At 36.4% G+C, this 24,428-nt stretch overlaps 1 protein-coding gene across 2 annotated transcripts in view; it reads left to right on the top strand.

Annotated features, from left to right (window-relative positions):
- The window catches only part of LAMA2 (laminin subunit alpha 2), a 491,254-nt gene that overhangs the window by 124,787 nt on the left and 342,039 nt on the right, over positions 1-24,428 (top strand). For both annotated transcript variants that reach the window (XM_044249160.1, XM_044249149.1), the window contains exons 9-11: positions 6,038-6,198; positions 18,344-18,484; positions 21,055-21,228. In XM_044249160.1, the coding sequence (XP_044105095.1) occupies positions 6,038-6,198; positions 18,344-18,484; positions 21,055-21,228 (476 nt within the window). The remainder of the gene's footprint in view (positions 1-6,037; positions 6,199-18,343; positions 18,485-21,054; positions 21,229-24,428) is intronic.

The following is a 24,428-nucleotide window of genomic DNA, read 5'->3' as shown; positions in this document are numbered from 1 at the left end:
AGCATAGACATTTTCACAATATTTCTTCTTCCAATCCAGGAGCATGGAATGTTTTTCCATTTCTTCATGTCTTCCTCAATTTCTTTCATGAGTACTTTACAGTTTTCTATGTAGAGATTCTTTGGCTCTTTGCTTAGGTTTATCCCTAGGTATCTCATGCTTTGGGATGCAATTGTAAATGGTATCAACTCCTTAATTCCTCTTTCTTCTTTCTTGCTGTTGGTGTATAGAAATGCAACTGATTTCTGTGCATTGACTTTATATCCTGACACTTTACTGAATTCCTCTATGAGTTCTAGCAGTTTTGGAGTGGAGTCTTTTGGGTTTTCCACATAAAGTATCATATCATCAGCAAAGAGTGATAGTTTGACTTCTTCTTTGCCGATTTGGATGCCTTTAATTTCTTTTTGTTTTCTGATTGCCGAGGCTAGGACTACTAGTATGATGTTGAATAGCACTGGTGATAGTGGACATCCCTGCCATGTTCCTGACCTTAGGGGAAAAGCTCTTAGTTTTTCCCCATTTAGAAAGATACTCGCTGTGGGTTTTTTATAGATGGCTTTGATGATATGGAGGTATGTACCCTCTATCCCTACACTTTGAAGAGTTTTGATCAGGAAAGGATGCTATACTTTGTCAAATGCTTTTTCAGCATCTATTGAGAGTATCATATGGTTCTTATTCTTTCTTTTATTAATGTATTGTTATCACTTTCATTGATTTGCGGATGTTGAACCAACCATGCAATCCAGGAATAAATCCATTTGGCCATGGTGAATAATCCTTTTAATGTACTGTTGGAACCTATTGGCTAGGATTTTGGTGAGAATTTTTGCATCCATGTTCGTTAAGAATATTGGTCTGTAATTCTCCTTTTTGCGTGGTCTTTGTATGATTTTGGGATCAAGGTAATGCTAGCCTTGTAAAATGAGTTTGGAAGTTTTCCTTCCATTTCTGTTTTTTGGAACAGTTTCAGGAGAATAGGTATTAATTCTTTTTTAAATGTTTGGTCAAATTCCTCCAGGAAGCTGTCTGACCCTGGGCTCTTGTTGGGAGATTTTTGATGACTGTTTAAATCTCCTTACTGGTTATGACTCTGTTCAGGTTTTCTATTTTTTCCTGGTTCAGTTTTGGTGTTTATATGTCTCTAGGAATGCATCCATTTCTTCCAGATTGTCAAATTTGCTGGCATAGAGTTGCTTATAATATAATTGTTTGTATTTCTTGTTTTTGTTTTGTATTTCTTGTTCTTGTATTTCTTTGGTGCTGGTTGTGATCTCTCCTCTTTCATTCATGATTTTATTTTGGTCCTTTCTCTTTTCCTTTTTGATAAGTTTGGTCAGGAGTTTATCAGTTTTATTAATTCTTTCAAAGAACCAGCTCCTAGTTTCGTTGATTTGTTCTACTGTTCTTTTGGTTTCTAGTTCATTGATTTCTGCCCTGATCTTTATGATTTCTCTTCTCCTGCTGGGTTTAGGCTTTCTTTGCTGTTCTTTCTCCAGCTCCTTTAGGTGTAGGGTTAGGTTGTGTATTTGAGACCTTTCTTGTTACTTGAGAAAGGCTTGTATCAGTATATATTTTCCTCTTGGTACTGCCTTTGCTGTGTCTCACAGATTTTGAACAGTTGTGTTTTCATTATCATTTGTTTCCATGGATTTTTAAATTCTTCTTTAATTTCCTGGTTGACCCATTCATTCTTTAGTAGGATTCTCTTTAGCCTCCATGTATTTGAGTTCTTTCTAACTTTCCTTTGTGATTGAGTTCTAGCTTCAGAGCATTGTGGTCTTAAAATATATAGGGAATGATCCCAGTCTTTTGGTACCAGTTGAGACCTGATTTGTGACCCAGGGTGTGATATATTCTGGAGAATGTTTCATGTGCACTAGAGAAGAATGTGTATTCTGTTGCTTTGAGATAGAATGTTCTGAATATATCTGTGATATCCATCTGGTCCAGTGTGTTATTTAAAGCCTTTATTTCCTTATTGATCTTTTGCTTGGAAGATCTTTCCATTTCAGTGAATGGGTTAGCGTCCCCTGCTATTATTGTATTATTGTTGTTATGTTTCTTTGTTTTTGTTATTATTTGGTTTATATCATTGGCCGCTCACATGTTAGGGACTTAGATACTTAAAATTGTTAGTTCTTCTTGTTGGATGGACCCTTTAAGTATGATATATTGTCTTTCCTCATCTCTAATCATAATCCTTTGCTTAAAATCTAACTTATCTGATAATAAGGATTGCCACCCCCACTTTCTTTTGATGTCCATTAGCATGGTAAATTGTTTTCCACCCCCTTACTTTAAATCTGGAGGTGTCTTTGGGTCTAAAATGAGTTTCGGGGCACCTAGGTGGCTCAGTGGGTTAAAGCCTCTGCCTTCAGCTCAGGTCATGATCCCAGGGTCCTGGGGTCAAGCCCCACATTGGGCTCTCTGCTCGGTGGGGAGCCTGCTTCCCTCTCTCTCTCTGCCTGCCTCTCTGCGTACTTGTGATCTCTGTCAAATAAATAAATAAAATCTTTAAAAAAAATAAATAAAATGAGTTTTTTGTAGACAGCATATTGGTGAGGCTTATTTTTTTTATCCATTCTGATGCCTTGTGTCTTTTGATTGGGACATTTAGCCCATTTACATTCAGGGTAACTATTGAAAGATATGAACTTAGTGCCATTGTATTGCCTGTAAGGTGACTGACTTACTGTATATTATCTCTACTCATTTCTGGTCTACTACTTTTAGGCACTCTCTTTGTTTAGAGGATCCCTTTCAGTATTTCCTGTAGGGCTTGTTTGGTGTTTGCAAATTCTTTTAATTTTTGTTTGTTCTGGAAGCTTTTTATCTCTCTGTCTATTTTCAATGACAGCCTAGCTGGATGTGTTCTTAGCTGCATATTTTTCTCATTTAATGCTATGAATATATCATGCCAGTTCTTTCTGGCCTGCCAGGTCTCTGTGGATAAGTCTGCCGCCAATCTAACATTTCTACCACTGTATGTTACAGACTTCTTGTCCTGAGCTGCTTTCAGGATTTTCTCTTTTTCACTGACTTGTACGTTTTACTACTAGATGACTGGGTATGGACCTATTTTTATTGATTTTGAGGGCAATTCTCTTTGCCTCCTGGATTTTGATGCGTGTTCCTTTTACTGTATTAGGGAAATTCTCTGCTATAATTTGCTCCAATATATCTCTTCCCCTCTCTTTCTTCTTATGGGATCCCAATTATTCTAATATCATTTCATCTTATGGTACTACTTATCTCTTGAATTCTCTCCTCTTATGGTCCAGTGGTTGTTTTTCTCCCTTGCTCAGCTTCTTCATTTTCTGTCATTTGGTCTTCCATATCACTAATTCTCTTTTCTGCCTCATTTATCTTAGCAGTAAGACCCTCCATTTTTTATTGCACCTCATTAATAGCTTTTTTATTTCAACTTGGTTAGATTTTTGTTCTTTTTCCCCACCAGAAAGGATTTTATTTCTCCAGAAGGTAATACTCTAATATCTTCCATACCTTCTTCGGGCCCAGCTAGCACCTTGATAATCATCATTCTAAACTCTAGTTCTGACATATTACCGATGTCTGCATTGATTAGTTGCCTAGCCATCAGTACTGCCTCTTGTTCTTTTTTTTGTGGTGAGTTTTTCCTCCTTGTCATTTTATCCTGATAATAATATATGCATGATAGAATAAAATACTGAAAGGTTAGCAAAGACCCCAGAAATATATGTACACTAAAATCAGAAGAGACCCAAAACTAGGGGGAGAAAAAAGGGGTAAAATGAAATAAAAATTATATATATATATATATGTATATGTATAGATATATATTAGACTGGTAAATAGATCAGAGCCACCCACTTGATTTTGGGTGTATTTTTGTCTCTTAGAAGATACTACCTTCCAAAATTTTAAGGAAAGAAAAATGTATATATACACAAAAATAAGGGAAAACATGATGAAGGGATTGAATATGACTATAAAGATGAAAAATTTTTTAAAAAGTCTATAAAAGGAATTTATAAGATAAGTTGGTTGGAAAAAGAAAAAAAATATGAGGAGAGACTGTGATCAGGCTGGAGACTAGAACAAAGCCATGTGCTAGATTTAGGGTATATTTTGATTTATTAGAAGAAATTGTATCCCAAAATTTTAAAGAGAAAAAGTCTATATGTATACAAAAAATAAGGTTAAATACAATGAAGGGATAATATGTGGCTATAACAATGAAGATTTTGTGAGATTTTTGAAGATTTTGAAAGATTTTTAAAAAAAAGTTATTGTTAAGATAAACTGGTTAAAAAACATTGAAAGAGGAAAGAGGAAAAGTAAAAAAAATACATATATAATAAGAAAAAAATAAAATTAAAAAATTTAACTTTGCAAGACTGAAGTATCATGGGGAAAAAGCCATGAATTCTATATGTTGCTTTCCCCTAGCTGTGGAGTTCCGCTGTTCTCATAGTTCAGTGCACTTGGTCTTGGCTGGATATTCTTGCTGATCTTATGGGGGAGGGGCCTGTGGCTGTGATTCTCAAATGTTTTTGCCCGAAGTGGTATTGCACCACCTCTGCCAGGGGCCAGGCTAAAGCAATCTGCTCGAGTTCGCTCTCGGGATCTTTTGTTCTCTGAATGCTCTCCATACTGCTTTGGATAATGGGAATGAGAATGGCGGCCTCCCAATCTCTGGCCCGTACGAGCCAAGAGCTTGTGGCCCCACTCCTCAGGATACCCTCAGAGAAAACCAGTCAGTCCCTCCCATCTCCCTGGTCTCTTGCCATGCTCTGAGCTCACTTGTCCTGTGACTGAATGCTTTTATTTCTGGCACACGGCCCCATTTGGTGTCTTCAATCCCAGCAGATCCTTGCCACGCACTCCCTTGCCTCTCCCTATGCAGGAGAAAAGAGGAGGTCTCTCTGGATCTGCCACTTGTGGGGTCCCTGCTCAAAGAGCAGTGGTCTGATTGTGACTTAAATCACAGCTTAAGGTAACCCCAAGCTGAGAGCTCACTCCTTGGCTGTCTCTGTAGTCGGCTTCCCTGCTCCAATATCTAAGAGCTCTGCCACACTCAGACACTTTTTGTGTCTTTCTGTGACCCCATGGATCCTGAGAGCACACTGTCCCCACAAGGGTTCCACCCTCACTTACCCGCTGGAGAAATGCCCTTCAGTGAAGTAGACTTCTAAAAGTTCTCCACACATAGTTTTAACAGAAGCAGTAAGACCACGAACATATGGCATAAGATTAGCATGTGGGTTTGACAGTCTTCTTCCCATCCTGCTGTGTGTTTCCCCTTGTAATGCTTCTTTCTTCCCTCCTTTCCTTTCTTGTGTGGGCTATATTTTGCTGTTTTGCTCTTACACTCTTCCAGATTTTGAAAGTCAATAACTTTACTTATTCATCTGCATATTCCATTTTTTTAATCAAAGAGAAGAATAGAAATTGTTTTTTGATGATTTAAAAAGGAAAAGTAAATTTAAACTGCTTTCATTTTTCTCTATATCTTGTTCTCAAAATATCTATTCCCACAAATTGTCAGTCTTTTTGTTGTTCTTATACCCAGTGATGTCATATTTAGATGATTGTTGTTTAATTTTTGGCTTAAGCTGTATATTTTTACCCACCAGGCACTTTTTCCATCTCATGGTAGTCTAAACTATGAAGCAACATGTATCACAGGTTGCTGCTTATTCTTTGAGTATCATTAATCAGCTATGAAAATAAGTCCTTGATCATTGTGACAGTTTTTCTGTGGCCTCAATTTTGGTAGGAGCTTCAAGATTTTATCTTTCTTTTTTCATTCTTTATATTTGTAAAGATTTGTAAGAGATGCTGTGTTAGAGACTTGTAGTCAACTTTTAATTAAACCTTATATCCTTTGGGTTTAACTTTTCTTTATTAGTTTTTGTGTCAAAAAAGAATTATAAATATTACTATCATGAAAACTTTAGGAATTTGTGTGTGTTAATATGTGGTTAATATGTGGTTGTTGTTGTTAATATGTTAATTTGTTGTTAATACGTGGTTTGTCGTCCCATAGGTTTGGCACCTGGGTCTTGTCATTGCAAACCTGGCTTCACAGGCGTGAGCTGTGACCGCTGTGCCCGAGGCTACACTGGCTACCCAGAATGCAAGTCATGTAACTGCAGCGGTGCAGGGAGCACAAATGAAGACCCTTGTTTTGGACACTGTCACTGCAAGGTGTGTTGTGTTTGCTGGTAATGTCTGCTCTCAAAACAGAAGGTCCTTTTCCCTTTCTTTTCTGTTCTCTTCTGTCCGTTTGACATTAGGTCAATTGTAACAGCTTCTCCTATAAATATCCCCTATCTATCCTACCATTGGCCTTCCTCTTAAGTGTCATTACAACCAGGATGTCCAGACATCCACCATTTGTCTAATTCTACCAGCTCAAGAAGGACCAGTCACTCTAGGAAGAGGTGTCACTTCATAGCAAAAACCCCTTTCCCTCATTACCCAGCTAGTCTGTAAATTGAAAAATAGCATTACAAACAGCAGCAATACACTCAAACCTTCCATAGCTTTGCATCTACCTCTGAAAATAATCCTGCCAAGGGTTACATTCTAAAAAAACATACGTTTTAGGTAATCTTTTGAAGTTTAGACCCAGATTGTCTGAAAATACTATATTCAGATTCTTCTGTTTTATTACCAAAAATGTAAGAAACCTAGTGGAATTGATTAAAGTCTCAATTTTTCCTCCTAAGAGTACTTTCAGAAATATGACTTTATTTGTGGTACATACTCAGCTAATAGCTCATCATGTGAACACTGAGGGAGGCATTACAACCACAGCTTGTATGCATAGAGGAAACAGAGGCATGCACAAGTCTAAAATGACAGAACTGATTTTATTTAGCTGTGCTAATCAGTTCCAAAACACTGGGGTTAAGCTGTGTTATCTACATTAGTTGACAGAATACACTGAAAAAGTTAGAATGCCATACTGATATAAAAATGAATGTTACTTTTTTTTTTTCCTTTGCTCTCAATCATGGTTGGAACCTTTTTAAGAACCTTTATTAAATCATTAGTCTTATCTAGGAAGCTATAAATTACATGAAATTATATACTTCCATTTGTTATATGTTTATGTGCATATAAACATTAAAGTATAACACAAGAGGTAAATATTAGTATTAATGTGAAGTGTATATTGATTGGGACAAGAATGTCTGACATAACAGGCTAAATATTATAATAGTTACATAATAAGTGTATCTGTATCATGGGTCATTTAGGTGTTTTTTCTGCCTACTGAAACTACACAACTCCTGTCTCTGTAAACTGGCAGAAAGTCCATAATCTATAGTAAAAACTGTCATATACTGGAACATAGTAAATTTCCTAGATATAGGACATTTTATTCCAATATTACTTGAAATAACAAATTGCTGTAGCACAGACCAAGACTGTGTTGCTGTCTGTGTATGATCACTTGTTTAAGGAGACCTCTGCTCTTCACTCTGTGTGTCTTTTTGGACAATCCTATAGGCTTAGTTCATCTTCTCTGATATTTACCAAAATGTTGCTTGTGTGCATTTTATTTCTCTTACAAAACTCCACGGAAATCTCTGAGTTTTATCACTTGTTCAAATAAAGGACAGGCAAAGCTGAGCTTAGAATGGAAGGGAAATCTCTGCAGTCTCTAGAATACAGGACATCAAATGGGAAAAAAGAAAAGGAATGTTTTTATATACCTACTGTTCATACACTGGAAATGTCTAGTATTTGCAAGGAAAGAGTAACAAGTGAGGGAAAGATGCAGGCCTCATTTTTTTCCTTTCTTTGGTAAATAAAGAGAGAAAGGCTAGAAGAAGAGCTATAGCCACTAGGAGGACTCAGAGGGAGAACTTGAGCCGCTGCCTGCACTCTGCTAGCTCTCTGTCTGCCTCTGTCTTATACTGAGCAATTACAGTCCCAGTTAAGAACCATCCCTTTTGAGGTGCCTGGGTGGCTTAGTGGTTAAATGGCTGCCTTGGGCTTGGGTCATGATCCCAGGACACTGGGAATGAGTCCCACATCAGGCTTCCTGCTCAGCAGGGAGACTGCTTCTCCCCCTTCCACTCCCTCTACTTCTGTTCTCTCAACATGTCTCTCTCTGTCAAATAAATAAATAAATATATATTAAAAAAAAACAAAAAAGAAGAACCATCCCTCTTACAAACACATCTGAAGCTCTACACAGACAGTTAAAAGACAATAAATAGCAATTAAGAAATAATAAAAGAATAAATAAGTAAGTAGCATCATTAAAAGAGTTGCCTTTCAACTGTGTGACATTTTAAATAGATGACTATAACCGCTTAGATAAAACTTAATGTTTTTTTTTTTTCTTTTAGGATAAAAACTTGCAGAAAACAGATTTCAATAGACATCCACATAGTTTTAAAAATCACTAATTATATGCATACAGAATGTGAATTCTATCATAATATGCATGCATGTAATGCACTATAATTAAGTACCTATAATCTCTTGTTTAAAAGAATAATAAATACACAGTATTCCAACAAAATATGTATGCAATTTAAATACTGAACAGACATTTATTAATGTAGAGAGAAATGTGGAAGGCCATTCTTTTTTACAAAAACATGATGAGACATAAGTGTGTCTGCTGGTTATTTGAAACAATATGGATCTATTAAAATGGTATTTAACAAGTAATACTTCATTGAGAAGCTGAGATACTGGAGACTTAAATTCAAATAAAATGGTATCAATATAAATGCTCATTTCCAAAATGCGTATTAACCAGTAAACACGTACACATTTATTTGGTCACATTATAACATGTAATTTTTTTTTTAATAATTTTCATTAGGAAGAAATTTTGTCCTTACTGACGTATGTAGATACTTTAAGAAAGCACTTGGTTATGAAGTCTTGGGCCTATATATACTTCTATTATAAATTTTAAGTGGGTAACATTCTATCAGGATATACTGAGAAAAAGGGACACCACTTCTTTCACTTCCAATACAAGTATGCTGGATGAAACAGAGTAAATAAATTTGTAATTATGTTGATTCGGAAAGAGAAGGAAATTTCTATATGTCAGACCCAAAAGAGAAACCTAAGTTAACAAGAATAAGCCCAAGCAGAGCTGAACAACAAAGGTCATGGGGTGGGGAAGTAGGACGCTGGTCCTAATCTACAAATGGAAATAAGGTTGGACGTTTTAATGGCCTCTCTAGGACTTGACATTGAGTTTTGTACTCAAGGAAGGAAATTAAAATTGAGTTCACTTACGCTTAGACTCTAGAATTGTCCCCTTACAGTGAAACAGGCACTAAAAAATTCCACCTGCAAGCTGGTGGTGGCAACAGAAATTTTCTTTCTCCTTTGGGGCTCTAGGCGGGGAAAAATTAGTGTGCAGTGAGGAAGCAAACACCCAAACCTCTGTACCACATGGGAATGGGGTCAGTTTTATTCTCCCTTTATGTTAGAATTCTTCAACATGTCAGGCAAGTGGTATTCCCACAGGAAAGAAGGTGCCGCCTCAACTGATGATGAACTTGCCATAAAGCAGTACACTGCACAATAGAAAAATAACTACAAAACAAAATCAGGAGCCACAGAAGTCAGAATATTTGTACACCAAGAACTAGAAGAATAATATAGTTTGCAAGAATTCATATAAACAGTAAAGTATATACTTTTATTGTATTAATCATAAAATACATGAAAATGTATAATCATAAAACATGTGAAGATAAAAGAATAAAAAAGAATGAGAAAACAGTACAAAATAGGGTCCTATATTAAAATAAATAAGCAGCTTTGGAAAATAATTCAATATCATTTACTTCTAGAAATAAAAACTGTATACGGTTGAAATTTAAAATTCAGTGAATGGGCTGAGCAGAAGATTAGAAACTGCTTAATAGAGTATTAGAAATGCAGACTTGAGGATATCACCTATTCATTGACGTAGGAAGTAAAGACATGAAAACATGAGATGCTAAGTGGTTTGGCTCATAGAAGGATAAAATTTAACAAAAGTAACAGGAGTTTCCAAAGAAGAGACTAGATGAAACAGATGAGAAAGAATATCCAAAAATGATGAAAAGAAGAATTGTCAAGAATTAAAGAAAATTCAATATTTTCTATTTGAGGAAGATAGAAAAGAAATCTACTGCCTAAGCTCCCAGTAGGCAACTTGCCCATGAGTCAAGATTGAGAGAAAAAGTCTTATATGTGTTAGATATGTTTTTATTGCATATATCATATCATAATATGTGCAAGAGACAAATATCATGATGTGTGTTTGCCATTGTCAGTCCAACTGTATTGAAAATACTGCTTGATGATGTACATTCTTTAGTAAGGAGAATATTGAAACCAGAAGAGCATTCCAGTGACTCAAAGAATGCAAGAATCTGTCTATAAAAAACAGTAGCATTTCTATGTCAGGGATAACCAATTAGAAAGTAGAATGAAAATATTCCAAATAGGAACAAAAACTATATGATACTTAGAAATAAGTATTTTTAAGTGGAGATACTTTTCAAGAAGATTATTGAAGAATATAGGATAAAACTTTAAATGGGGAGATAGCAAATAATATTAAATCCTGGTGAAAACCAAGAGAAATGCTGCTGTCATTTGGGTAAATTAATACTATGACCTGAGGAGTACAGTAGGGTATCTGGTATCATTAAGATAATGAAGTCTGTCACTCAACAACTCCACATCTAGACATTCACGCTAAAGAAACTTGTACACTGTGCAGAAAGAAGCAAAGAAAAGATGTCCACCATATACATAATTGTTTTAAAAATTAGAAAAAAATTGGGCGCCTGGGTGGCTCAGTGGGTTAAGCCGCTGCCTTCGGCTCAGGTCATGATCTCAGGGTCCTGGGATCGAGTCCCGCATCGGGCTCTCTGCTCAGCAGGGAGCCTGCTTCCTCCTCTCTCTCTCTGCCTGCCTCTCTGCCTACTTGTGATCTCTCTCTGTCAGATAAATAAATAAAATCTTTAAAAAAAATTAGAAAAAAATTGAAATATCCATATATCAGTAAGAAAAATGAAGTGCAATACACTCATGAAATATGATAAAAGAGCTGTTCCAGTGAAAATAGGTCCTCATGCCTAAGCATTGATAAATCTCAGAAACTTCAGGTGAGGTGAGGAAAACCAATGTCATTGTGCTGTCATTTGTGTGACATTGTAAGACATAAAACAGTTTCATATTGTGTGGACACACACTTACATAAATTAAAGATTTTTAAATACACTGATATCTAGAATTTCAGAGACTAGTTAACTCTAGAGAAAAGGGGAAGGGACTAGGATAGACATAAAGTAAAATTCAAATATGCCTAAATATTCCTTTAAAATATATCTGAAACACACATGAGAAATGTTAATAGTTTTCAACCTCAAGGTTATGGGTAGTGGATAAATGTCACGTGTACTTTTCTGGTGCTTTAAAATAATTCCTAATTTAAAATTTCTTTAATCAAAGAAAAAAAGATTTCCTAATTTGAAAAGAGGTAAATGAAATTAGTATGTATCAACTGCTATCGATTTTACAGATATTCTGTTATATCTGTTATATCTTGTTTACTCAATGATATTAGTGAACATCATCCTCATTATATTTCAAAATATGAAAACAATGTTAGCTCAAGACATGAAAATACTTACTAATTTTTATACATTATTAACATTTTTGAAATTTCTCTATCTTCTTGTGAGTTACAAGAGGGAAGCATTCCCAGATATATAAGTCAGTTTAATGTAAATGCTGGTCGGACTTTTGGTATTTATTTAAGTGCCACATGCTAAAAATTGGGCTTTTGAAGTTTGGTGTCATGTTATCCATTCAAAGGCCGTTGGATTACAGACTCTGATACATAATATAAACTGACCTTGATCTAGGTTGTAACATGTGCTTTTATTTTATCAAAGTCTTATAACAGAAAGATAAATAGTGAAGTTAAAGATTAGAAATCAAAGTGTGTATTTTCGTGTGCTTTGCTTTGGGTTTTCTACTGCACTTTCCATTAAGTCCTTACTGGCCAACCAGCTTATGTGATCTGACCTTGGGTTATCTTCCCAGAATGTTCTGGAGCTTCAGTTCCTGTCTTCTAGCCTGAATTACATTCCTTGGGGGCACCAAGCTCTTTCTGGAATTTCAGAGTCTATTTAGAAGGGTGGGAAAACCTTACCCCTGGCCCTGGCCCTTTGCATGCTAGGCAGTTTTCAAGGTTCTTCTTCACTTTCTTAGCAAAGCTGGGATCCTGGTTCCCCTGATAGAAATCATTCTCCTGCAGTAATCACTTGTAACATCTTTGTCTTTTCCTTTATTATCTTCTTATAACTTGCAACTATTTAATATCAGCCTCACTTCTGTTATTTTTTCCATCAATCAATAAGAAGCTGACAGCGACTCATACATAAAAAAGAAGGAAGAAAGAAAATGAAACAGTTGCAGAGATTTGAAAGTTACTAAGATTGGTTGATACCTATTTCTTAATCTATAAAATGATGATATTAAATCTTTCTTGCCTAACTCTCAATAGGTGTAATTATAACATCGAAGCCTTTTAAAAGTATAAGGGATCATCATAAATACGTAGTAATCACATTTTCTGTTTATTTATATTTCTTTTTACGAGTAGAAGTAAGTTTCTACTCTTTTCCTCTAATGGGATTTGCATGGTGTGTGCTTAGATTTTTATTGGTTTTGTATTTCCCTTTCCTATTTATATATAGCAGTGATCACCTCATTAATTTATTAGGCTGGAACGCTGGGTAATTCTACAAAAGGTGTTCAATTTATATGTTTGATCCTGAATCTAAATTACAGATGTAAATTTCCTAGCATGAGAAGTGCATTCCAGAGTTTGTCTCCTGCAGCAGCGACAGTTGAGAAATACTATGTTATTCAATTTTTAATGTTAAAGGCTAAATAAACTTGTGTGAAGTGAGAACTAATTTTCTTCTATTTTTCTTCTTGCTTCTAACCACCAACTACTTATTATTTAGCCACGGAACAGTGTATTTAAAGAGTAAGCACTCAACAAATACTGCTAATTAGCTAATTATCCTTCTTTTGTTAACTTCTTTTAATACTTGGATGCGTTAGAATGAAGGCCATAACAGAGGAAAATCTGTAATTGACTACAAACGCGCCCCAAAAAACAGGCATGACTACAGCATTTCTGGAGCAATTATCACAAAAAATAACTTAAATGTCACTGGAGATACTCCGGGTAACTTTGTCAATAGAATTCCCAGTTGACTAACAATCACGGTTAAACATGTACCACTGGAGTTGTACCTAATTTATAAGAAAGCGACTTCCTGAGAATGGCTACAGGGAAACGATCGTGACTCTATTTCTCTAGAGAGAGCCTTTGCCGAGGGAACTCTAGCAAAAAGAAAATTGGTGTCAACCCAACAGTGTCTGACTCTAAGAAAAAAGAACCTAGTAAGGTTTTTCTAATTAAGCTTTGTTTTTAGAGAAAAAAACTGCCGAAAGAGAAAGGCCAGTTATCATAAATATTTTGTAGGGTAGACCACAACATACCTACTTATGTACTCAGCTACATATGTGCAATAGGATATGTATCTTAAGCACACATGTCTCCGGAAGGGGATGAAAATTGGCTCTAATAGGGGTGAAAATACCGTTTTCATTTTATGCATATGGACACAGTGTACCTGGACACAAGAGTATCAAGTGAGGATGGTATGAAAACAAAATAGGTAATCAAAGAGGCTCCTTAAGGGCTTGAAAATAAAAATCAGGCTGGGAGGCACTGGTCTAAAGGGAAGAGGCACTGTTTATCATGAGCCTATCTTCATCAGATTTGATGAATGAGTGAGTAAAAATAGCAAGTAAGGGAACACTAAACAATAACATAGGTTTTATCAATAATTTGATACTGACAGCATAGTAAATTAAACTGCTCAAGGAACTTACCCATAAAGCAGAAGATTCACTTTCGATCTGAGAATCAAAAATCCAAATCAGAAAGATCTTCCAAAAATGAATCAGGAATATAACCATAGCCACTTCATGTATGGCATTGTTGAACCACAAAGAAGTCTTGAAAAAGTAGTTATGTACCTTGGAACCCATAAAAAGAATTGAGAAGAAAGCTGCCAAGATGTTCTATATGATCAGGTTACTAGAAGGTGGGGAACTGGTCTCCCTAGAAGTTTCAGTAGAAGTCCTGGAACACTATGCCTTTGTGTTTGAATTGTGCCACTCTAAAAATACATTAAATACCAAACTGTGATGTTTTCCCTGTTTCAAAGCTAATATCATTTGAAAGAAAACTTTGGAAACACAATCCTTAAATATGAAATTACCTAGATATACTCTCAAGGAAGATTGGAAAAGGAGGAAGGAAGTAGAACAGGCAATAACTAATTTATTCTCTGCAAGTTGAGGCATGACCAGAAAGCAGAGCTCTAGTGATCTAAAAAGATTTTATCCTCAATTCATGTTCCTGTCAGCTTTGAAAGGCCCTTTTAATTAAGCCATGAGGACAGATACATAAATTGGTACTGTATCCAGCATATTTACTATTTAGTTTTGGCTTAGTATTTGTCTACTGTAGAACCTAAGAACAATCAGAACCAAGCACTTTTCAATCCAATGAACCCAGCTACCACCCACTCAAGAAAAAAATGTGGAGCAGACTCAGGACTAAATAAGTAGGAGTCTAGCAACTTAAAGCTGTGGCATGAAGCTGACATCCTATGCAGTCATGTGTAAGGTCTATGGGGATCTTACAGAAGTTGATCGTTACTTGTGAGGAGGGTTGAAGTAAGCATGGTGGTGTAGAATAGGATTAGCTTGAAGACCTATAAAGAGTTCTAAAATGTTTTGGTTTGAAGATCTGTCACAACAAAGCAAAACTATCACTTTGGGTAGCCTGTTTTTCTAGGTATAAACATCCTATAATCTTTACTATAGTGTGTTGGGGGCCCCCAAGACCACACTCATTATCAGTGATTCACTAGGAGGACTTGGAGAATTCTGAAAAGTTTCTGTACTCACCCTAATGGTTTATTACAGCAAAAAATATATAGATTAAAATCAGGAAAGACAGGTGCATAGGAAAGAGTCTAGAAGAAACCAAATGCAGACTTCCAGTTATCCTCTCTCAACGGAATCATACAGAAAGTATTTATTTCTCCCAGAAACAATGTATGACAATACTTATGAGTTATTCCAACCAAGGAAACTCACCCAAGTCTTGCTATTCTGGATTTTTATTGGGAGGTCAGTCATTGAGGTATGAAGCTCTTATATGACTTGACCCAGTCACCTGTTCCCCAAGAGATCAAACTGATACATTGTGACTCAGGGCCCCAGGTAGACAAAACTATGTATTCACCATAAATGGTACTGTAAGCTGATAAATGTGGTGCAATGTCATGGGGAAACAAAACTAGACATTCACCATAAATGGGATTATTAGCATAAACTGTCTGATGTGACCCCTGACCCCAGGTATACAAAGACACTTTTATCAAGCAGAATATTCCAAGGGCTTATAGGTTATCTCCCAGGAGCTAGTCAAGCAATGGTCTTTTCAGGTTAGAATATGCAGGGTTTGAGCACTCCAGGCCTGTTGAATTAACACTTCACTGCCCCATATGGTGATGAAAGGGTACCAGCGTCTTGTCTTTCTTAGACATTTTACCTCTTCCCGGCAAATTAGGTGCATCAAATATAGTTCATTTGATTTACCTCCTGCTGAATGACCTATAATGATTTACCAATTCCTGAGAGAAAAGATCGATATCTCAGAGTAGCCTTGAAAGTTCATTATATGAGGGCAAAGACACTGGAAGCCAAGTACCAAGTGCAGACCCTAGCACGCAAGAACTATTCAGTGTGTCTGTTTTGAAAAAATAAATAATGAATGAATTATCTACCCTTTGAATTAGTTCTTGTTTCCAATCTCTTTGCTAACCATGGGTCTCTCATTTTATCTCCTCCAACAGATTGAATTTTTAAACCGTTCTTCAAAATTACAAAAGGGCAAACGATGCCACTCCTGTCACAAAGCCTCCTTAAGTCTTTGTAGCACAATTAGTCCTTCCTCCTCTGTGTTCCCATAATATAACTGATTTCTCAGAGGCACAGTCCTGTTCCACCAAGCATTATAGTGGATTGTAAATGTATCATTTTACCTGGCTCTAGATGTTGACTTTTAAAGACAGAGACCTTGACTTGTCCATCTTTAGAGTCCCTAGAATTCCTACTCTATTGCGTTGCTTCAGGTTATTAATTAATTGAATATTGAAATTATTTAATCCTATTTTTTCAAGGTTATATTACCAGGCAAAAACAGAGATAAGGAAAATGTAATGTCTAAAAATTTCAAATTGTTGAACTTAGTCCGAATCTCAGAAAAGTGGTATTACAGGTTCAAAATTAGAGTAAATGAAAAGTAGATTAGACCAAGTGCATAAGAGCACAGTCTACAGAAAAGCTATAGTGTGTCCTCAATGGAATAAGCTAAATTACACTTATAGAGATGTTTCATCTTTCCTGCCTATATACTCTTCTGAGGACTCCCAACTTCAGAGCTTTGGGGAATTATTTGTCACCATAGGTCTGAAATTAGTTTGATTAGTTTTGCTGACATCAATCATATGAAAATATCTGAAATCTACTTTAGAAATAAAAATTAGCAAGAATGTCTGTGGCAATAATTCAATTTGTGTATTTATCAAGTTGCTAAAAATTGACATTTGAAATGGGCCAGGAGACAGCCCTTTGTTTAGGTTCCCAACAATATAGAAGTGACTGTGGTCTCTTAAGTGGGTCATAGAAATTAAGAGTCAAAAAGTTAATTTCAAATAAATTATTCTCTCAGATATAAGCAGAAACCTCTTTATTTATTCTTATAATTTTTTTTATTTTTTCACACTCTTGTTCTTTCTCCTATTTTTTTTTCCTGTGTTCTCAGATCTTAACAACCCTCTATCTTCTGCCCAATCTTGGTTTACTAATAAAAATAATTATATTAAACATCTACTATGTGCATAACTCTTTGATGTGGAAAACCAACCACCAAGAAATTTATTTAAACTTAGTAAAATTTTGTTTATCTAGTGCTCAGTGTTATAACAGGAACTTCAGCATTTTCTGGTAATGTAACAGTAAGTAAGGCAAGGCTTCTACCTCTGAATAGATTATGGGGTATAACTAGGATATGCCTAGAGAGAACAAGCTCAGAAGATACAGCTATGTGGTGGTGGTTGTTGTGATATATTATGATATATAGCTGGTATATAACTAGAGAGAACAAGCTCGGAAGATACAGCTATGTGGGTTTTTTTGGTGGTTATAATAGAGCAATGTACAAAGGACTATGGAGCACAGGTGAGAGAGAAGTTCTCTAAGGAGAAGGAAAGTTTCAGAATTAAGGTAGTGAAGGAACTCAAGGAAGAGAAAAAATGTGGAGCAAATCCAGGTGTAGGGAATACTGAGAATCTCTTCCTACAAAGCAAGGAGCCTTCATTTAGAAGTTACTAGTTAAGATTAACTGTTCTTTAAATTGAGAAACTGAAGCCTTCCCAGTTTTTCATTAGATAATCAGCTTTCCCTGACCCGAGTCCACAGTATAGGCCCATTTATAAACAAATGATTTTTCAGTATGTTGGGACTAGGATTAATGATACCAATCTGGAGAGCAGTCACCGCACGAGATTTATATTTCCCATATTATTACTATATGATTAACTGGCTACACCAATGTATTAAAGAAACACTGTGAAAATTAACCAAGAAAACCTTTCCTCTTTTCTTGCTTGGTTGCATCAAGGAAATCTATGGCCGTTTACTCCAGTTTCTCTCCCTGTCAGGTTCTCATGGTTGTCCCAAGTGTTTGTTTTTTTAATATATGTAATATGGAAAGTATTTTGTCCTCTGTATATTGTCAACATGCTGTTGCACATCCATTAGTTTAATTCTCTAATTTTATCATATATCATGTGTTCAAAGAGGAAGTGGTTCAACAACAGAGGTTGTGAAGTAGCCTGTGCGCATTTTAGTCAGTGAAACTCACTGCTGTATTTATCATGGCATTTACACCACACTCTTGATACACATGAAGATCAAATTGTAGCTTTTACGACAGTAGATCAGTATCCAATATCCTTTCGTGTCAGTGTGGCTAGAAAGGAGATAGCTTAACAAGGAGATTTTGAACAGATTAAAAAAAAAAAATCCTATCTTTTAAATATGGTTGAAGGGTAAAATGAAGAATATCCAGTTTATAATTTCCTTTCATGGAACTAATAGAGATGGTTTTTATCTTGAAGGGTATCTCTGTTTTTATTTGTAGGAGAATGTTGAAGGTGGGGACTGCAGTCGCTGTAAAGCCGGCTTCTTCAATTTGCAAGAGGATAATCATAAAGGTTGTGATGAGTGTTTCTGTTCCGGAGTTTCAGACAGATGTCAGAGCTCCTACTGGACCTATGGCCATGTAAGCAATAGCCTTTTCATTCTATATGCTGCTCAATAGAACCTCCTTGCTATTGTTCTTTTGTAATAAATTTTTAAAAAAAATGGTTTTCTGGTAGTAAGTTTCTACTTACCATTATCATGAAGAAGGTATTGAATTTTCTTTCAAATGCTATTTGTGTATCTTTGATCAAAGACTTAAAGCTTTTGTTTGTAACCATGTGGAGCCCGGAACCTCTTAGAAATAGTAAATATTCGTCTTTTCAGTGTCCATGATTACTTTGAGAAGCAGTAATGGGATTAATGTGATTATAACCCCAAGGGCATAGGATTCAATTGAGAAAGCATCAGATAGGCTTTGCAGAATTATGTATTCCATTCTCCAATGTTTTTGGTATACAAATTAAGAAGGATTGCTCCCCATTGCCTTTTCAACTCTGCACAGACTGTGGTTTGTGTCCTGATAGAGGATGTGCGGAGAGGAAAATGGGACCCTCAGGGAATTTCAAATAGCCGGAATGGCAGCTCTTAAGACTACAGAGTAGCCAGATGCAAGCTGGAGAAAGAGAAGCCTAGAGGAGAATGAGAAACTCTACCGCTAGGGTTGCGAATGCTAAGTTAGATTCTTATACTTGGAGAACCACTGGGATATTTTATCAGGGGAGTGATAGGACCAGGGTTGTACTTTACAAATATCACATTTGCAGTAAACTACCTTCTAAACACCCCTTCAACTTTAATCAGATAAGGAATACTTAACATAGCTACAGTATTCTTTTATGCCTGTATTGCTTTTTTTTTTTTTTAAAGATTTTATTTATTTATTTGACAGACAGAGATCACAAGTAGGCAGACAGGCAGGCAGAGAGAGAGGGGGAAGCAGGCTCCCTGCCGAGCAGAGAGCCCAATGTGGGGCTCCATCCCAGGACCCTGGGACCATGACCTGAGATGAAGGCAGAGGCTTTAACCCACTGAGCCACCCAGGTGCCCCGGATGCCTGTATTGCTTTTATGTCAAGTCTAAAATACCATGAGTGATTTCTGATTGTCCTCTCATGTCTAAATCGGAATCTGTACACTATTAAATGTATTTGCTTTCAGAGCAGATTGTATAGAACCAATAGCAATTAGGCATCTAGCCCACTTCCCCTCCTGTTTGTAAAGTTTCACCCCACTCTCTAGACTGTTCCATTAACATCAAAGTTTCATGGCCAGCAGAAGAGCAGAACTGACATTTAGCCTTGTTTCTTAGCAGTTAGGTCCAAATGATATTTGTATTTAAGTAAGCCTTCTGGAAACACCTTCCTCTGAATCTCACTGTGCTTAGAATCCCTGAAGGATGATGTTGGGAAGAGAAGGAAGTAACACATTTCTTAAGGTCTAGTCCCAGCTGCTCCACAATTTTGAGAGGTGGAGAATCAAATGACCTCTACCTGAAAAAAAAATTTAAAAATATGTTATCCACATATTCTCATCATCACTATTCTGCTCCCCATCACCTACAACACCAAGCCACTCACACATATCTAAGTGGGACCCTGGTAGCCACAAACTTCTTTTTTTTTTTTTTTTAAGATTTTATTTATTTTTTTGACAGAGAGAGAGAGAGAGATCACAAGAAGGCAGAGAGGCAGGCAGAGAGAGAGGAGGAAGCAGGCTCCCTGATGAGCAGAGAGCCCGATGCGGGGCTCCATCCCAGGATCCTGAGATCATATCCTGAGCTGAAGGCAGAGGCTTAACCCACTGAGCCACCCAGGCACCCCTTATCTTATGTTTTGTCCCAACTAGGTAGGGCAATCTAAATCAGAATTGTAGCTGTATGCTCTTCCCTCGGCCGGAATGTAAAGATGGAAGAGCAAATCATCATGTGTTTCCTAATTTTTCCTTTAAGGCTCCTTCCTTTTCTGGGCCAAAGATCTAGGCTATGAATTCCTACAGCACTTCAAACCCCACGGGAAGGATGAGGTATAGTATTGTGAGCTGTGGCCATAGCAACAGGCTAGTGGATTCAAATGTCCTTAAGCCTCAAAACTGAAATTTAATTAAATGAAAGGGGTAGAAAAACAATGCAAAGCTACCTTTCAGGCACTTGCATATTTTATCTCTTTTCTTCCTATGTTTTACAAATACATATGTAAAACCTTTTGTAATTATTTTTCTCATAAGCAATAGGAAATTATTAGTGGAATGAAAAATATGCAGTTTAGAGCCCAGCTATCTGATAATTTATATAACAGTATAATCCCTGTGTAACTCTGAACAAATTTCTGTTTTTAAAAAAGAAGTATTTGGAGTCATAACTTCTTAAAAAGCATTGGATCAATAAAAACCGATGGTTAGTTACATAGTACTATCCAAAGTCCTAGAATCAACAAGAACACAATGAGACTCTATGATGAGTGCATATGATAAGTTTCACATTTTCCACAGCTCTCCTATTTTTGTAAACTTGAATAGTTTTGTTGTTGTTGTTGTTGTGTTGTTGTTTTAAGTTCCAAAGATTGGACGCTATACAGAATAGGAAAGAGAAAAAAGTGGATGTGGTTTTTGGTTTTGTTTTTCTTAAATAAGATGATCGTGTGTTTTCTTAAAGATACAAGACATGCGTGGCTGGTACCTGACAGACATCTCTGGCCACGTTCAAGTGGCTCCCCAGCAGGATGACTTAGACCCGCCTCAGCAGATCAGCATCCGCAGTGAGGAAGCCCACCGTGCCTTGCCGCAGGGTCACTACTGGAGTGCACCAGCTCCGTACCTGGGAAACAAAGTAAGTCCGTGCAGTGCCAGCTTCTTGCTGCTTTGCTTTAGCCAATCAATACAGAGAATGGGTTTTATTAAGTATTTTTTTATTTTTTTTTAAGATTTTATTTATTCATTTATTTGTCAGTGAGAGAGAGAATAGGCAGAGCGGCAGGCAGAGGCAAGGAGAGAAGCAGGCTCCTCGCCAAGCAAGGAGCCCAATGCAGAACTTGATCCCAGGACTCTGGGATCATAACCTGAGCCAAAGGCAGCAGCTTAACCAACTGAGCCACGCAGGTGTTCCTTAAGTATTTTTTTAAATAAAGGTCGCAACAAATTCGTGGTGCATCAGGCAGCCAGAAGCAACTAAATCAGTTGAAGTTGGATGTTTCCCCCAGGCCCGCTGGGGGAAGTATGTATACCAAAAGTGAATGGTCTATAGCATCCTTAATATACAACTTTACACAGTTGGTGTTCTATGCTAACTTTTTGGGGGGGACGGTGGAGGGAGGTAGTGTCTAAGTCATTTTATGTTTTTTGAATGACTGAATATACTGAGGAAGACTCTAGGATATTTTTGCAAAAGCTTGAAGATGCTTTTGTGAAACAAATGATGAATATTGGAAGGAACTGTGTTGTGTTTACTTGAAATAGCTGTTTTTTCTAGAGTTGTCCATGGTAGGATACTTACTGAAGTTTTCCTCCTCTGTTCCTATTTTATTTCAAAGCTGATATTCAAGACAGCTAATTTTTCTACCTTGTATGAATGTTAATTGGAAATGAAATTTATTAGATAACTAACTTAATACTGGCCATGTTGCTTATGCAAACAACATATTTTCTGGAGCTCAAAAAGAAAACTACGCTAAAAGAAGTGCCAGATTGAAAGCATCTTTGTTTTTAAAGCCCACTGAAACATAAATAAAAATATACACAGATAAACAAATGCAGCAGCCTCAGAAATGCAGGTCGTTTTTGTTTTTATGTTTTTTTTTTTTTTTTTCTTTTGTGGATGAACTCTACCTAGGTAGAGGCCTTTGCTTTTATCATATTATTTTATTTTGCCTAAGAGTTTGTCAGAAACCATATTTGGTATAGTAGTTCTGAATGGTCTGCTTGTTCTGCAAAAGTTAGTACCTTATCAGCTGATAGTTAAATTACCTACTCACACCAGAAATTGTAACAGTGACAGAAAACTCCCTTAGCAACTTGATGCTATGTAAGCCTCTGAGTTTCACCTATAAGAATACAGTGATGTTTTTGATGAAATCTTCATTGACAAAACAAGCAAAATATATTTATTATTAGTGGTTCTCTTGCACAGAGTATGAGTATCGAGAAAGAAAAACTTAGTAGTTCACATATTCAGTGAATGGGAACTGGTGGTTTTAGCTGATTAAAAAAAAGAATTTAACTAGTGGCCAGCTTCTTATTTTTAGCAGACTTCTAAATGCTATTATGAAAAATGTGTTAATGAATAAAACATGTTTTTCAATGAATATGTACTTTAAAAGAGACAGTGTATATGGCATAAAATTCTACAGCTGTAATAAAAATCCGATTAAACTTGTATTTGTAAGGCCTTTTACAATGAGAACTCATTCTATCCTGTTCTATTTTTGAAACTCCTGTATTCCTAACAAGAATAAAATAACATAAAACAGCTTAAAATTGCTAGAAAAAAAAGATAAATATACAAACTGTTAAATATTTTGCCCCTGTTTTGAGGAGTTCAGAGAAGAGCCTTGGGTCAAAATTGGAAGTGTTTCAAAGGTCTTATTTTTTCTTATAGTGGTGAAATTTATTTAAGAACAGCTTATAATAGAACATTCTTTATGGCTTTTTCCATATTTTTTATTCGGTCATATGCTTTTTCTTTCTGTTGGCTGAAAATCAAACTGACATAAGGAGAGCAAGCAAATCGGATACTAAATAGCACCAGAGCAAAGAATTTGGACATCCTGTTCCTAGTTGTTGGTGCCCAAAGATAACTTCCTTTATCCTGGCTGAACTATTTCTTAGAACCACCCACAATGAAGCACTTCCAATTCCCCCACAGATCATTTCCACATCAAAAAAACTGTATTTGCCTGTGCTTCGACTTCCACTCAGTGAACAAAATAATGGTAACAGGGTGTGCAAATTGTTTGAATATGGAAGACATTTTTTAATGTAATGTGGAAGCCCTTGGTGGTTTACTGTCAGATATTTCAGTATGAATGAAACAATTTGCCTTAATAACTGAACCATATAAATTTTTGATACTACAATAATACTGCAAGCTCTCACAAATTACCTCAGTGCATCTTAACTGCCATGTCACATCACGTAAATTATAGTCATGATGACATGCTTAGTGTGGTTGATTTAATATCTTGCTAAGGAAATGGAAAATTGCAGGGCCTTGTTTATAAATTCAATAAAGCCACTTTCCTAAACAGTTGAGGCTAAATTCTTTACCAGTAATTGCTGTTCAAATCAGAGCCATTGCCAGAATCTGACAGAAATAGTATATCAAGAAACTGGTGCATCTGCTTTGATACTGAATTTCATTTACATCCATGACCAGGAGGCTGTGGGTATATCATCCCTCCTCCGCTTTTTTAGTGTTAATTCCTAAGTCAAAAAATATTTATGGGATGCTATTAGCTTTGCTAAATATTTGTATGACCAATTTTCAAACATTTTCCAAATCGCTTAGTTATAAGGCTACTTAAAACAGAAGGGAGATGGGCTGCTATATTCTAGTATAATGAAGTTGCCACATGGCATCCTTCCTTTTTTTAGAAACCTAACTCCAAATAATGGAACTGCTCCCACATGGGATACACTTTGCTGACATTAGAGGTCCAGCCCAATTGTGATAAAACTCAAGCACACTTGCCAATTTAGCGAAGGAAGATTTCTTAGCCTAAGAAACATTTTTACTGGCTGCAGACTCTTTCTGGGATCATGAGGCACACAGAACTGGATGTCAGTATGTGGAGGGATAGTCCATTAGCCTGGAAGAACACAGCACACTTTAATACTGCCAATCTAAATATTTCCTCTATCTCAGTTATGCATTAATTCTTCAACAGCAATCTTGAAAGTGTTGGGTGTTTTTTTTTTTTCCCCCTCATATATGGGTCATTATTTAGCACAATTGGCACAATCCAGTGTTAATTCCCCCTCACCCCTCACTCAAGAGAGTCAAAGAGGATTTAGTCAGGCACCCACAGGGTTGTA

This window comes from Neovison vison, chromosome 1 (genome assembly GCF_020171115.1).
Source record: "Neovison vison isolate M4711 chromosome 1, ASM_NN_V1, whole genome shotgun sequence".
Classification (NCBI taxonomy): domain Eukaryota; kingdom Metazoa; phylum Chordata; class Mammalia; order Carnivora; family Mustelidae; genus Neogale; species Neogale vison.
Note: the sequence above shows the minus strand (reverse complement) of the source record. Positions and strands in the feature narration are given on the sequence as shown.